The following is a 14,310-nucleotide window of genomic DNA, read 5'->3' on the forward strand; positions in this document are numbered from 1 at the left end:
CTTGAGGTCTCTTCCAACCTTCTTGATTCTTCTTGATTCTTCTTCTTCTTCTTCTTGAAAATCAGAATGAGAATGGCCAAAGGGTCTGCAGAACACATGAGTTCAGCCACCTTGCATCTTATGCAGAGCAACAGCCAGACACACTTCAGAGCTTTGTTCACTCCTTTGTTCAGTGGAATAAGTAGGATCCTTACAAAAAGTATACAAGAACCCAATAGAGCTCCTATGGAAGGAGGATATTTTCTGAGCAATTTACCTAAATCTTCTCTTTCTTAATTCATTCCTGGTTTGTTTGGGTTGTTTTTTTTTTTTTTTTTTTTTGTAATTGTCTCCTCTGGTAATGTTTCCTGTCCTTTGGCATTTTCCTCTTTTCCTTACAGAAATCTGCTGTCAGTCCCTTTCAGCACTCATCATCTAAACAGTACATAACTGGCTCATTAAACCTTTCTTCATTTGTTCCTCCAGGCAATTAATATTTTCTGGTGCTCTTTTCAAATTCCCCTTCATGATTAAATATTACTTTGCAGCTGCAATGTAAAAACCAGAGAGCAGTTGCCTGGTTCTTGCATGCTACCCAGGCACTCCCCTGCACTGGTAGGAGGTGTAGAGACACCTTGGCCTCACCTGTGCACTTGGCCAGTCTCTGAAATGTCTTAGGAAGCTAAAGTTTTGACAGCCTGCATGCACCTGGTCCCTGACAGAGAAGGCCCTGCACCATGCTCTGAAAGAGAGAGCCGCAGTGCCATCATGCACGCTTTGGTTCACGTTTTCTTTCCTCAGGCTAAGCAGAAAACAGCAGGGCCCTTGCAAATCTCCTCACTCACAAAGGGAAAAATCCTTCCTGTTTCTGTGACAGAGAGCTGGAGGCTTGTTTGGCAACCACGTCAGCTACTACCAAAGTGACGGCAGGAGCGCCTTCCCCCAGACCTTCACCACGCAGCGACCTTTGCACATCAACAAGTCCGGCAACAACCAGGGGGACACCGAGTCTCCGTCTCACGAGAAGCTGGTGGACTCCACCTTCACCCCCAGCAGCTACTCCTCTTCAGGCTCCAATGCCAACATCAACAATGCCAACAACACCGCCCTGTGCCGCTTCCCCAGCCCGCCCAGCTACCCCAGCACTGTCAGCACAGTGGAAGGCCATGGTGCTCCCTTGTCACCCACCATACGTGTGCAGGAGGCTCCTTGGAAACTGCCTTCTAAAAGGTAAGCTTCACAGCAAAGCAGGAGTCAGGGACCAGGGACAGGAACATGCATGCAAACACCAAAGCACTGCTGCCCAGCTGGAGTCACCCACCAGGCACTGCTCAACTTGCAGCCTGGATTGAGCCTTCTGGTTCTGCACTTGTGCCACATCACAGCAGATGTGCATCAATTGACCACTGCAAAGCAGCAGCACTCTTACTGACCACCAGACTTGATATCTTTGAGCTGTATCATGAAGAATCCTTTGTAAGAACCAAAAGGAGCCTTATTTATCCCTCTTTCACCATGGGGAGGTGTTTTATCAGCTGGTAGCTGAAAGAGACTGCAATTAATCTCTTAGGTGCCCAGTGGGAGCTTTGGGGAAGTTAGTGGTTATTGCATTCAGCAGTTCACATCCCTACAAAGGTCACCAAGGCATCCTGGGAGGAGGGGGGCAGGGTTTTCAGAAATGCAATCATGTGCAAAGCAAAGAAAATCCCCCTTCTCTGGACAGCTTTCAGGCTGTCTACACACAGATGACTAATCCAAAAGGCCAAGTGCTGGGTCCTGCACTGAGGCCACAACAGCCCCATGCAGCATTGCAAGCTTGAAGAGCTGTGTGGTGGAAAAGGATCTGGGGGGACTGATCGACAGGAGGATGAGTCTGAGCCAACAGTGTGCCCAGGTGGCCAAGAGAAACAGTGAATAGAAACAGTGTGGCCAGCAGGAGCAGGGTGCTGGTTGTCCCTCTGCACTCGGTGAGGCTGTACCTCCTGTGCTGTGCTCGCTTGGGCACTGCAGCATAGGAAGGACATCCAGGGGCTGGAGTCGGGGCAGAGAAGGGCAGTGAGCTGGTGAGGGGCTGGAGAACAAGGCATTAGAGGAGAGGCTGAAGGAGCTGGGGCTGGTTAGTCTACAAAACAGGAGGCTGAGAGGAGACCTCATTGCTCTCTACAGCTACCAGAAAGGAAGGTGTAGAGAGGTAGGCACTGGGCTCTTCTCACAAGTAACTTATGATGGAATGAGAGGGAATGGCCTCAGGCGGTGCCAGGGGAGGGTTAGGCTGGGCATTAGGGAAAAATTTATCACATAAAGGGTTGTGAGGCACTGGAGCTGCTGTCCAGGGAGGTGGTGGAGTTGCCATCCATTGATGTGTTTAAAAGCCATCTAGATCTGTTGCTTGGGGACATGGTGCAGTGACAGGCTTGGTGGAGTGGGTGAACTGGCTGGGCTGGATGATCTCAGAGGGCTTTTCCAGCCTGGATGATTCTGTGAATATGATTTTTATCAAAGGAGGATTTTTTTAAACACTTCCAGTGTCAGCAAGAAGGAGCTGGAATTACTTTTTGCAGTGTGAAAAGTGGAGAACTACTGCCCCAGGACAGAGAGAGGAAACTCAGCAGGTGCAGAATTGCCCAAGTAGAGCCCAGTGCTTTTTTCTATTTCATGCCTTCCTGAGGGAAGCCACAGGAGTTGCACAACATCTGTTAGCATCTGGCCACCCCCTTGCTGACCTGTGCTGGTGTGACACTGCTAACTTGGTGTTCTTTTCTCTCCTTGCTTCCTTGGGCACCTGCCTTGAATCAGGACGCATTACTACGACATGCTGGGACGGTAGGTGTGCTCCCTCGGGCTCTAAGTGCTCTCTGGGTGTGAGACCCATTGCTTGTCCCTTTGAAAGGCCAAATCTCCATTAAGTCTGAGTATCAGCTCATCTCTTTGGTGTCAGTAGGGCTGAAAAAGAGGTAACAATCACCACCACATCTCAAGAAAGTGCTCCCAGCTCAGGGTCTTTCTGCCCACAGGCAGGTAGTGACCCATGGACTGTTTCTGGCTGGTTTCTACATGTCGGGGTTTGTAGAGTTTCTAGCTGGGCTCACACATCTAGGCACTCTGATCACAGCTCAGTGAAGTAACCCCTGGCACGTTCAAACCCAAATTCTGTATGTTTTTAGCTAAACACAGACTGTAGAAGAGGGGGAGCTGCCACATACTGATTTTCTGCCTTCTGTACCTTAGCAGTTTGCCTCTCATCTCAGGAAGGAATGAGGGGATTAGAACCTCAGCATGCTACAAGGGAAGGTCACTCCAGTACTGCCCCACAGGCTGTTTTATCCAATGCAGATGCACATTTCTCCCAAGGCTTTTTGCTTGAACCAAATGATAAAATAACATTTCTTTTCCTGCCCTTAAATGATGAGAACACCCTGCCACACTACTGTCTTCTGCAAATGCTAGTACCAGCCTGACATTTGCTCTAATACCCCATGTGGGTGTCTCAAAGATTGGCACTGCCTTCAGATTTTACTTTATTCATCAGGGAACACAAACTCAGAATGAAATGAAATATGAGGACCAAGACATGAAAACAGAGGGACAAAGAGGAGGCAAGAAGGGAAGTAAAGGCTGTCACACTGAAATGTTTGAACAGATCCTACTGAATTCAGCAGAAGCACTTAATGATGAGGGGGAAAAAAATGACCAAAGATGAAAAAGACAGCAAGGAGCAGGAGGCAGAGGGAAGAGATGGTGCAGAGTAAGGGCTTTGGGAGGCAGAGACCATGCAGCACAGAGCAGAGAGGGTTACTGCTAGTGCCTTGGAGGCTTCTCTGAAATTCATAACCAAGGCTTTTGCAGCAGGGGGAAAGCTTTTATTTCCAAGAGCCTATCTCAGCTTTTACTTGGAGCTGAGTGAGGTCTATCTTTGGAAACGTGGTGAGTGTGATGTGCATGTTTATAGAGCACAGGTAGCCACAAACAACAAATGTTTCTAGTAGTGTTCAGCACTGACTTAACAAACTCTTCCCTTGAAAGAGGATACAAAGGTTGGTGCTTTGTGTTTATGAACTCTGTAGCTCTGTTCAGTCACTGATTTTTTTTTCCTGATAGCTCTTCCACATTACAATAAACTGAGACAGATGGAGCCTGTCATTCTTGTCTTTGTAACAGGTTGTCTTTACCATCTCCAGATCTTGACTTGACTTTTTTGCTCATTAGCTCCAGTTCCAGAGACAGCCAGCTGGCAATTGTTTGCCAAGAGGAAGTGTCTCAGGATGAGACTTATGATGAAAATTTGAATGAAGACATTGAGTACTGTAGTGAACCAAGCCTGCTCTCTACCAAAATGTGAGCTTTGCAGCTTTAGTCAAGGTGTTTGGGTGGTTCTTTCATTGAGGGGGAGAGGTGGGAAGAGGTGATTTTATAAAATAAAATATAAAAAATCAAATCAAATCAAATCTATGGGATAAGGCCAGAAGTCAGACAACTCAAATACCAGAGTTGTTTGGGGTTTTTAAATGCAGTCCCGTCCTGAGAAGCAACATGGAAAAGGATATCTTTCACCTAGAATTTTCCTTCTCCTCTGATTGAGACCCCCCTGCACCTGCAGGGAACCCCACACACATTCACTTCTATCACCCAAATCTCCTCTTTAGAGTGTTCCCTGTCTCTTGTTACTGCTTCTGAGCCAATTAAACCTCCAAGCTAGCTTGCTATTGCCTCCCCTTGATGGCATGGTCTTCCTGGCTTCCCTGTTGGGAGAGGGTTTCTTCTGTCCAATGGTAGCTGCTTTTCTAGGATCTGTCTGTTCTCTTTTCCAGGCTTTCATACCAAGATGATGAAAACAGACAACTCACTCCACCAGAGAACAACAAAGGAGAAGACAGCCGGCACTCTCCCAAGAAAGGCTTTCTGTGCTCCTCGGCTCTAGGTAAGCTCCCAGCACCACGTGCAGGCTGTGCTCTTCCCTGCCTCAGCTGAGTTCCCACATCTTGCTGGAGGAATCCCAGCATGTGTGGGCACAGGTGTTGCTGTCTGCTGCATTTAGCTGGGGAGCCCAGGGATCCCACAGCCTGCATGTGAGCTTGATCCCGCACGTGACGCTGCTGGCTCTGTGGCAGTCGGTAGATGACTCCGTGGCTACTCCAGGGGATCTGTTTGATGAAGCTCACTTGTGAATTAAGGGAGTTTATTAGAGCACTGTAGACTCTTCAGTCACTAAGGAGTCACCAAACAGGCCAGCCTGGAGTACATGGTGTTCTCTTCAGTGTGTATCCAACAAGGAGAAAGCTGAGGTTGTCTTTTTTGTGGGCTAGGAGGAAAACAGTGAACTTCAGGCTGAGTTAATGCAATGCAAAGTTGCTTTCTGCTCTGAACATACCTGGAGCTTTTCAAATGCTTGAGCATGCAGGCTACACTCAAGTGAAATTCATGAATCACAAGGTTTTATGAAAGTATCAGAACAAATGTGAAAGCCTGGAAGCAAATAAGCTCTTTTCAGCCTTTTTCCTGGTTACTGGTTTGGAGGGGGAAAAAATGAAATTTGGAGGAGAAGATAGAAAAAACAATCCTGTATATAAAATATATTCTTGCAAAATCAGAATGACAGACTAGGTAGTGTAATGTTTATAGTGAGGCTACTGAGTCTTCACTCAAATCCTTCAGGATGTTAGTCCAGTTGAGTGTTTTTAAAGCCTTTACTTCTATTTCAAAACTGAATATATTAGGCAATGACAGTTCCTCTGTAAGGCTGAATTTGCAGCCAGTCCTTGACACAATGCTTCATTGACTGCATTCTAGGGAATATTTATAGAGTGATGTCAGAGAATCACAGAATCACAGAATGTTAAGGGGTTGGAAGGGACCTTGAAAGCTCATCCAGTCCAACCGCCCTGCCAGACCAGGAGCACCTAGAGCAGGTCACACAGAAACACATCCAGATGGGTTTTGAATATCTCCAGAGAGGGAGACTCCACAGTCCCCCTCAGCAGCCTGTTCCAGGGTTCTGTCACCTTCACAGGGAAAAACTTTTTCCTCCTGTTTCCATGGAACTTCCTATGCCTCAGCTTCCACCATTGCTCCTTGTGCTGGCATTGGGCATCACCCAGCAGAGCCTGGCTCCATCCTCTTGGCACTCACCCTCCACATCTTTATCAACATGAATGAGGTCACCTCTCAGGCTCCTCCTCTCCAAGCTACAGAGCCCTCAGCTCCCTCAGTCTCTCCTCCTAAGGAAGATCATTTTTGTGGCTCTGTGCTGGACTCTTTCGAGCAGTTCCCTGAGGTCCTTCTTGAACTGAGGGGCCCAGAACTGGACACAATATTCCAGGTGTGGTCTTACCAGAGCAGAGTAGAGGGAGAGGAGAACCTCTCTGGACCTACTGAGCACAGCCCTTCTAATCCACCCCAGGATGCCATTGGCCTTCTTGGCCACCAGAGCACAGTGCTGGCTCATGGTCAACCTTCCATCCACTAGGACCCACAGGTCCTTTTCCCCATCATACTAATCATATTAGTTTCTTGCTCTAGAAAGAGAAAATACTTTTTATCTGCATCATACCACTCATTCTCTGGATTATAACATGTTTCCTGCAGCTCCTGAAAGGGCCTTTTCTCAACAAATCACAATTATAGATACTTACCATTTTAGAAATTCTCATTTTCTTTCCTCCTTTAGAAAAATATCAATGGGATCAAGAAGTCCCCAAACTTTTTGTAGTGTGCCACACAGCTCTGTCTTTGCCACTGGCTTAATTTGCAGTTCGTCAGAAGCAAAGGCAGTGCACTTGTTCATAATCATACTCTACAGGACTTGTAAATTCCTGCCTTGGGAGTACCTTCCTCATGTTTACAGAAGGAAAGTTTAATTATATAGCAACTGAACAATGTGATGGTTTCAGTAGTTTTCCCAAAAATCTCTTTATTTCCCCAAGGCAAAACAAAAAATTCTTCCCTTCTTTCCACCTTTTGAAAACATTTCATGTCTGTGTAACTAGCCTTCCACTCACCAGTGGATTCAACCATGATTAATTCACTTCCACTTGACCTTGCTATAGACACAGCCTCATAAACTGTGGTATGTCTGGCAGCTAGGAGGCACAGATCAAATGCAAGCAGGAGGCCAACATCACCTGAGCCACCTGACATCCCCTCCTCCATCTGTGTACAGCCAGGCACAGCTGTGCCAGAGCCTCAGCTGCCATCATCAGTCCGACCCAGGGCTTTACCTGAACCACAACACTTCCACTGCTCAGGAGGGAAATCAGCTACACAATAGCTATTATGGCAGTGCTTTAAAAGAGGGGGAATAAACTGCAGCAGTACAGGTTAGGAGGTGATCTGCTAGAGAGCAGCCCCCCGGAGAAGGACCTGGGAGTGCTGGTGGACAACAAGTTCTGCATGGGACAGCAATGTGCCCTGGTGGCCAAGAATGCCAATGGGATCCTTGGTTGCATTCAGAAGAGTGTGTCCAGCAGATCCAGGGAGGTTCTCCTCCCCCTCTACTCTGCCCTGCTGAGGCCCCACCTGGAATATTGCATCCAGTTCTGGGCTCCCCAGTTCCAGAGGGACAGGGATCTACTCAAAAGAGTCCAAGGGAGGGCTACAAGGGATGCTGAAGGGACTGAAGCACTGCAGGATGAGGAGAGGCTGAGAGCCCTGGGGCTGTTTAGTCTGGAGAGGAGAAGACTGAGAGGGGATCTGATCAATGTCTATCAATAGCTGAGGGCTGGGGATCAAGAGCATGCAGACTACACTCAAGTGAAATTCATGAATCACAAGGTTTTATGAAAGTATCAGAACAAATGTGAGAGCCTTTCCAGCAAATAAGCTCTTTTCAGGGGGGACAGGCTCTGCACAGTTTCACCCTGTGATAGGACAAGGGGCAATGGACGGAAACTACAGCACAGGAGGTTCCACCTCTAGTTCTTCTTTACTGGAAGGGTCCCAGAACACTCGAACAGGCTGCCCAGAGAGGTTGTGGAGTCTTCTTCTCTGGAGCCTTTCCAGCCCTGTATGGATGTGTTCTTGTGTGACCTGTACTGGATTCTCTGGTCCTGCTCTGGCAGAGGGGTTGGACTCGAAGATCTTCAGAGGTCCCTTCCAACCTCTAACATCCTGTGATCCTGTAATCATCATCCAGAATTTTATCTTGCAGCTTGCTTGGAAGTTAGTGCATGATGCTTGACTACCTTTTATAAACAGAAATGCTTTGGAAAGGCAAGGTGCTGAGGAAGAGTGGCCAGAGACTAAAACGTGGGTGTCTGCTATGTCTCCAATGGGACTGCACTACTGCACTAACAGGAATTGAAAACAGGTTGCCTGTGATGTGTCACAAGTGATGGACACAGTTGTGTGTGATTGCTGTTTCAGGTCGAAGAGCATCTTTTCACTTAGAGTGTCTGAAAAGACAGAAACCCCAGGGTGTAGATGTCTCACAGAAGACAGTTCTGCCTTTGCATCTGGTACATCATCAGGTAAGCATTCACAGCCACGCAGTGCCCAGCAGTCAGACTGAGACCCTACACTGCCTCCCCACTGCTGTGTCCCAAATAACTTTTTTCAAACCCCCTTGGCATAGTTTCTCATCCATATCCAAGGTACAATCTCTCCAATGTTTAGAAATGGTCTCTGCCATCATGCTCACTCCTGCTTTCAGGACTTTCATTGTTCCCAGAAGAATGCTATGGGGACATGGCCTTCAGAGTCAGCAGAATTACCATTTCCTGATGTCCATGAAACAGTAAAATATAAAACTATCTAAAACACAAAAATAATAACCCATATTCACAGAATCACAGAATTGTCAGGGTTGGAAGGGACCTCAAGGATCAGCCAGTTCCAACCCCCCTGCCATGGCCAGGGACACCTCACACTACATCAAGTTGCTCACAGCCACATCCAGCCTGGCTGCAAAAACCTCCAGGGATGAGGCTTCCACTACCTCCCTGGACAACCTGTTCCAGTGTCTCACCACCCTCATGGGGAACAACTTCTTCCTAACATCCAATCTAAAACTACCCACTTCTAGTTTTGCTCCATTCCCCCCAGTCCTATCACTCCCTGACACCCTCAAAAGTCCCTCCCCAGCTTTCTTTTAGCCCCCTTCAGATACTGGAAGGCCACAAGAAGGTCTCCTTGGAGCCTTCTCTTCTCCAGACTGAACAGCCCCAACTCTCTCAGTCTGTCTCCATAGACATCATGATATGTAAATATATACAGCTGAAGCTCACAGCAGTGCCTGAGAGCTTCTTTCAATATCCTTAGAACCTTACATTTTGGATAAAACACCTTGTATAACTTCCTGCCAGCAGGCTGAAGAACTGGTTCAGTTGTCCACCCTGACAGATCTAGGGCTCTGCTTGAGGTCCTGGCAATATAAGGGATGTGCTGAGGCCATCAGAGCCTGCAGGGCATGACTTACACAGGTGAATTTTTAAGGGATTTCTTCCTTACTGAAATTGGAAGGAGTCTGACATCTGACTCCTGAGAAAATCTTGGCAAACCTTGTAGGTGACCAATAATTAATTCTCCTGTTCTGCTGGCATTGAAATCATTAACACAGCATGGATAGCAGTTCCTAAAGATTTCAGTGGCAGATGGATTGAGCTTCACTTAACCTTAGATATCTTACAGTCAGCTCTCTAGTTTAAACTGGTCAGTTCAGTTCAGTCCCATTGTTGTCAACAGAGGGGAGGGAAGTGCATCTACAAAGGACAGGTATAAGTCTCATATTCCAGGTAGCATTTTCAGGCAGGTATTGAAAAGAGGCAGGAGGCTTGCTGGTGTCTCTCCCCACAGTTAGTTTAGACTAAACATACATCCTTCACATAGCTGAAGCTAAGCAAGGCTAACCCCAGCCCAGCCAAGAGAAATCTCCACAATACAACCCATATGCTTTCGTGTGTTCTATACACTTATTTCTTTGCTGAATCTACGCAGCAGTGAGCTCTGTGAGATGAGCTTGTGACTGATGGTATTGCATCAGAGCAAGGCAACAGTCACCATGAATAAGGTCTCAGATCAGCCCTGTGCAGCAAGGGGCTTGTTGAGAAATTTGTTATAAAAGGAGGCTGGATGACTCAGGGAGAGGCTGTGCATATATAAATAAATACAGGAAGGACTTGATGACTTGGAGGATAATCATCAGGTATTGAGCCTCCCACCACCAGCAGATGCCTTAAAATCCAGCAGTGGATCTATGGTTACCGCCGACCGCAGGCACGTCTGAAATCCACATCTGGTATCTGCTCAGATTCCACAGCAGACACAGAAAGCCCTGTAATTGGCAGGCAAAGCTTAGTGGTGGATGGCAGTGGGGATGAAATCAGTTGCTGCCTGGAGAAGAGTTGGGATTTCTGAGGAGGAGGTGGTGTTCCTGGCAAGGCTGTGGGTGCAGGGCTGTGTCCCTCCTGTCCTCCACAACCATGGAAGTGCAGATGTGAAAGTGTTCAGGCTGTAGCTTGGCACTAGCACAACAGACACCTTTTAAAAGAAAGCTTGCAAAATGAGTTCACAGGAAACATCCAAACCATTCCAGGAATTGGCAGCTGTGAACCTTGAGACCCTCCCTCCAGGCCTTTCTTGGGTAGTTTCTCCAGAAGCTCCCTGTGGTGGGTAGAAAATTCCCCCCAACATTGAATTGCCAGACCAGCGCAGCTGGAAGCAAATGAAAGCTGTATTTACAAGCAAAACTACAATCTACAAGGAAATGCAATGAATAGGTACAAATATACAATATTTACAGGTATTTACAATTGATAAACAGCACAAGAACCTCCTCTGGCCAAAAACCAGGGGAGGTAATAGCTTCCCCTTGCCTGCCTGCCTTCTTAGCCCCTGGACACAAAGAGACAAGAGAAAGAGCAGAGAATTGTTAAAACTTAGCCAAAACAATGCAGCCAAGGTTGGCAGAAGCTGGTAGAAGCACAAAGTTAGTATCTCCCAGAGCAAGGAAACCAAAAAGGGAGAGAGAGTAGCCTACACAACCAGCTTATGTTTGTAATCTCTCCAAGGGCATTGTTTAGAACTTATCATCCTGGAGAAGAGGAAGTTCAGGGGATACCTTATTGCTTTCTACAGCTACCTGAAAGGAGGTTGTAGACAGGTAGGGGTTGGCCTCTTCTCCCAGGCAGCCAGTGGCAGAACAAGAGGACAGTCTCAAGCTGCACCAGGGGAAGTTTAGGCTGAAGGTGAAGAGAAAGTTCTTCACAGAAAGAATAATTGACCACTGGAATGTGCTGCCCAGGGAGGTGGTGGAGTCACCATCCCTGGAGGTGTTCAAAAAAAGCTTGGATGTGGCACTTGGTGCCATGGTTTAGTTGTCAGGAGGTGTTAGGTATTAGGTAATAGGTTGGACTTGATGATCTCTGAGGTCTTTTCCAACCTGGCTGGTTCTGTGATTATTTTCCTTCGTACACCCAAGAGTGATTTATTTACATTCTACCACTTTCTCTTCAGGATCTGTGGAAAATTTTAAAGGTACAGCCTAAACCCACCACACTCCTGGCTGCAGCCCTGCAAGCTCTCACTCGCTGTGTTCCCTCTCTGTCCACAGGCACTCGCGGTGGCAGGCCTGAGTCCCCTACTGCAGCGAAGCCATTCCCCCACCATGTTCCCTCGGCTGTGTGCTACACCTCCTGCTACACCCTGCAACCGGGGCTGGCCGCAGCAGACCATCCCCACTCTGCGCCTCGAAGGGGCAGAGTCCAGCGAGAAACTCAACAGCAGCTTCCCGTCGGTGCACTGCGGCGCTCAGTACCCTGACACCACTGGCTGCAGCAGCCCCAGGAGAGCCAGGCCAGTCTCCCTCACCGTCCCCAGCCAGAGCGCGGGGAGCAGCAGGCAGTTCCACGGCAGCGCCAGCAGCCTGGTGGAAGCGGTAAGACTGCAGAGGCACCAAGGGCAGGAGCAGTGGCAATGCCAGCTAGAAACGTGGCCCTGGGAAGAGCAGGGCAGCAGATTTCACAGGATCACAGTACATATCAGGAGCAACTGAAGGAGCTGGGGCGGGTTAGTTTGGAAAGGAGGAGGCTGAGGGGAAACCTCATGGCTCTGTACAACTACTTGAAAGGAGGTTGTGGAGAGACTGGGGCTGGTCTCTTCTCACAGGTAATTAGTGATAGAACAAGAGGGAGCAGCCTCAAGCTACGACTGGGTAGGTTGAGACTGGGTATTAGGAAAAAATTTTACCCAGCAAGAGTGGCCAGGCACTGGAATGTGCTGCCCAGGGAAGTGGTGGAGTTCCCAAGCCTGGATGTGTTTAAAGGTGGTTTGGATGTGGTGCTTGGGAATATGGTTTAGGGGTTAACTTTGTAGAGTAGGGTTCTGGGTTGGGCTTGGTGATCCTGAGGGTCTTTTCCAATCTGAATGTTTCTCTGATTCTGTGAGTAGAGGTTGGAAGGGACCTCCAGAGATCACCCAGTCCAACCCCTGTGCCAAAAGCAGGACCACCCAGGGTAGTCTGCACAGGTGGGTTTGGAAAGTCTCCACAGAAGGAGACTCCACAACCCGCCTGGGCAGCCTGTTCCAGTGCTCCATCACCCTCACTGTAAAGTTTCTCCTCATGTTGAGGTGAAAACTTCTATGCTCAAGTTTGTATCCACTGGTCCTTGTCTTATTACTGTTCACCACCGAAAAGAGCTTGGCCCCCTCCACTTGACACCCACCCCTCAGACAGAGATTGATCGGATCCCCTCTCAGTCTTCTCCAGACTAAACAGCCCCAGGGTTCTAAGTCTCTCTTCATGTGGGAGATATCTATTGCTGCTCACAGTGCCAAGAGTAGGAGAGCCCAGCTCCAGCCAGGGCTTAGGCAGCATGGATGGGAGGAGGAGGAGCGCTGGGGAAGACACAGCGGTGAAGGGCTGTGTTAGGGTGTGGTTGGGTGGACGCTGCAGAGTACTAATGTCTGTCTTTGTCTCTGGTTCCCTACCTGCTTCTGAAGGTCTTGATTTCGGAAGGACTGATGCAGTTTGCTCAAGATCCAAAGTTCATTGAGGTCACAACCCAGGAGCTTGCAGATGCCTGTGACATGACGATAGAAGAGATGGAAAATGCAGCAGACAACATTCTCAATGGTAACAGCAAGCAGAGCCCAAATGGCAACCTCTTGCCTTTTGTTAACTGCAGGGACCCAGGGCAGGACAGTGCAGGAGAGGAAGAGGAAGAGGTGCAGAACCCGGATTGTAGAAAAAGTCAGGAGGAGCTGAAGGACAGCAGGATTTATATCAGCAGCCTGTAGTTGCCAGGGCTGGAAGCGATGCTGGTTTTTTATTTGTTTCAATGTTCCTAATGGGTTTGTTTCAGAAGTGCCTCACTGTTCTCGTGACCTGGAGTAACCGGAACAGCGTTCTTCATTCATTTCTGTTGGGACGAGTCGCAGAGTTGGGTGGTGTAAGAAAGCTTTTCAGGAGTGGATATAACCCAGCATGTGTCCGTGAAGGAAGAGTGAGGAGGAGGAGGAGGAAGAGGAGGAGAGCCAGCTCCCTCTTTTTTTCCAGTCCCTGCACAAGGAACGATGACTGCCTCCCAAACACGAAGGGAAACCTCAGCTTCCTGTGCATGGCCCTAGCCAAAAGGACCCTGCATCAAACGGGTGTCTTTCAACTTTGCTTGTAAAAATCATTTTGCACATATTCTGTATGAGCCTCACCGTCTCCATAAAGCTAAGGCCCTTTGTTTCAGAAGGAGAGGAGGACTTCTTCTGCTGTGGATTCCCGTACCGCAAGGAGGAGGAGGAAGCAGAAGAAGCCCAAAGGGCAGCGCTGCCCAACCCTGCCGAGACTCCCAGGCAGTGGCCTCTGCTGACCCGCCCAAAGCTCAGGCAGCCACTTCTGCCAGCCAATTAGAGCTCAAGCAGTCACTTGCCGGCCAATCCGAGCTCGGGCAGTCTCCTGCACAACCAATCAGAGCTCAGACAGCCAGCTGCGGCAGCCAGTGGGAGAGCGGGGAGCAGGCAGGAGGCTCTGTGGCGGGGCTGAGCCAGGCTGCCCCTCACTTTGCTGAGGTGGTGGTGTGGGCTTGTGTAGATCTCTCCTTGTTTTTGCAGTCTGATATTTTCTCGAAAGCATGTTGCAGGTTTTATTTTGACTATTTTATTATTATTAATTATTATTATTATTTTTTCCGGAGGGAGACGGGAGTGTTTACAACGTTTTGTAACCACCTACCTTTTTTATCTTTTCTTTTTGTGTTGGTTTCTTTTCACCTTTGCAAATGTTCAATCAGTTTGATCATGTTGTATTATTTAAACTGGGGAGGGGGGTGTGGGGGAGTCGTTTGGTTGGTTTTGGTTTGGTTTTGGTTTTGGTTTTTTTTTTCCCTCCATTGAAATTTTGGTAGAGTA

At 48.2% G+C, this 14,310-nt stretch overlaps 1 protein-coding gene across 1 annotated transcript in view; it reads left to right on the forward strand.

The window, feature by feature from the left end:
- The window catches only part of CACNA1C (calcium voltage-gated channel subunit alpha1 C), a 698,267-nt gene extending 685,061 nt beyond the window's left edge, over positions 1 to 13,206 (forward strand). Inside the window, exons 44-49 of the mRNA XM_054386505.1 lie at positions 857 to 1,209; positions 4,186 to 4,314; positions 4,788 to 4,897; positions 8,338 to 8,441; positions 11,522 to 11,845; positions 12,910 to 13,206. Of these exons, the coding sequence (XP_054242480.1) occupies positions 857 to 1,209; positions 4,186 to 4,314; positions 4,788 to 4,897; positions 8,338 to 8,441; positions 11,522 to 11,845; positions 12,910 to 13,206 (1,317 nt within the window). The remainder of the gene's footprint in view (positions 1 to 856; positions 1,210 to 4,185; positions 4,315 to 4,787; positions 4,898 to 8,337; positions 8,442 to 11,521; positions 11,846 to 12,909) is intronic.
- The last annotated feature ends 1,104 nt before the right edge of the window (positions 13,207 to 14,310 follow it).

Source organism: Indicator indicator, chromosome 14, assembly GCF_027791375.1.
Source record: "Indicator indicator isolate 239-I01 chromosome 14, UM_Iind_1.1, whole genome shotgun sequence".
Lineage (NCBI taxonomy): Eukaryota > Metazoa > Chordata > Aves > Piciformes > Indicatoridae > Indicator > Indicator indicator.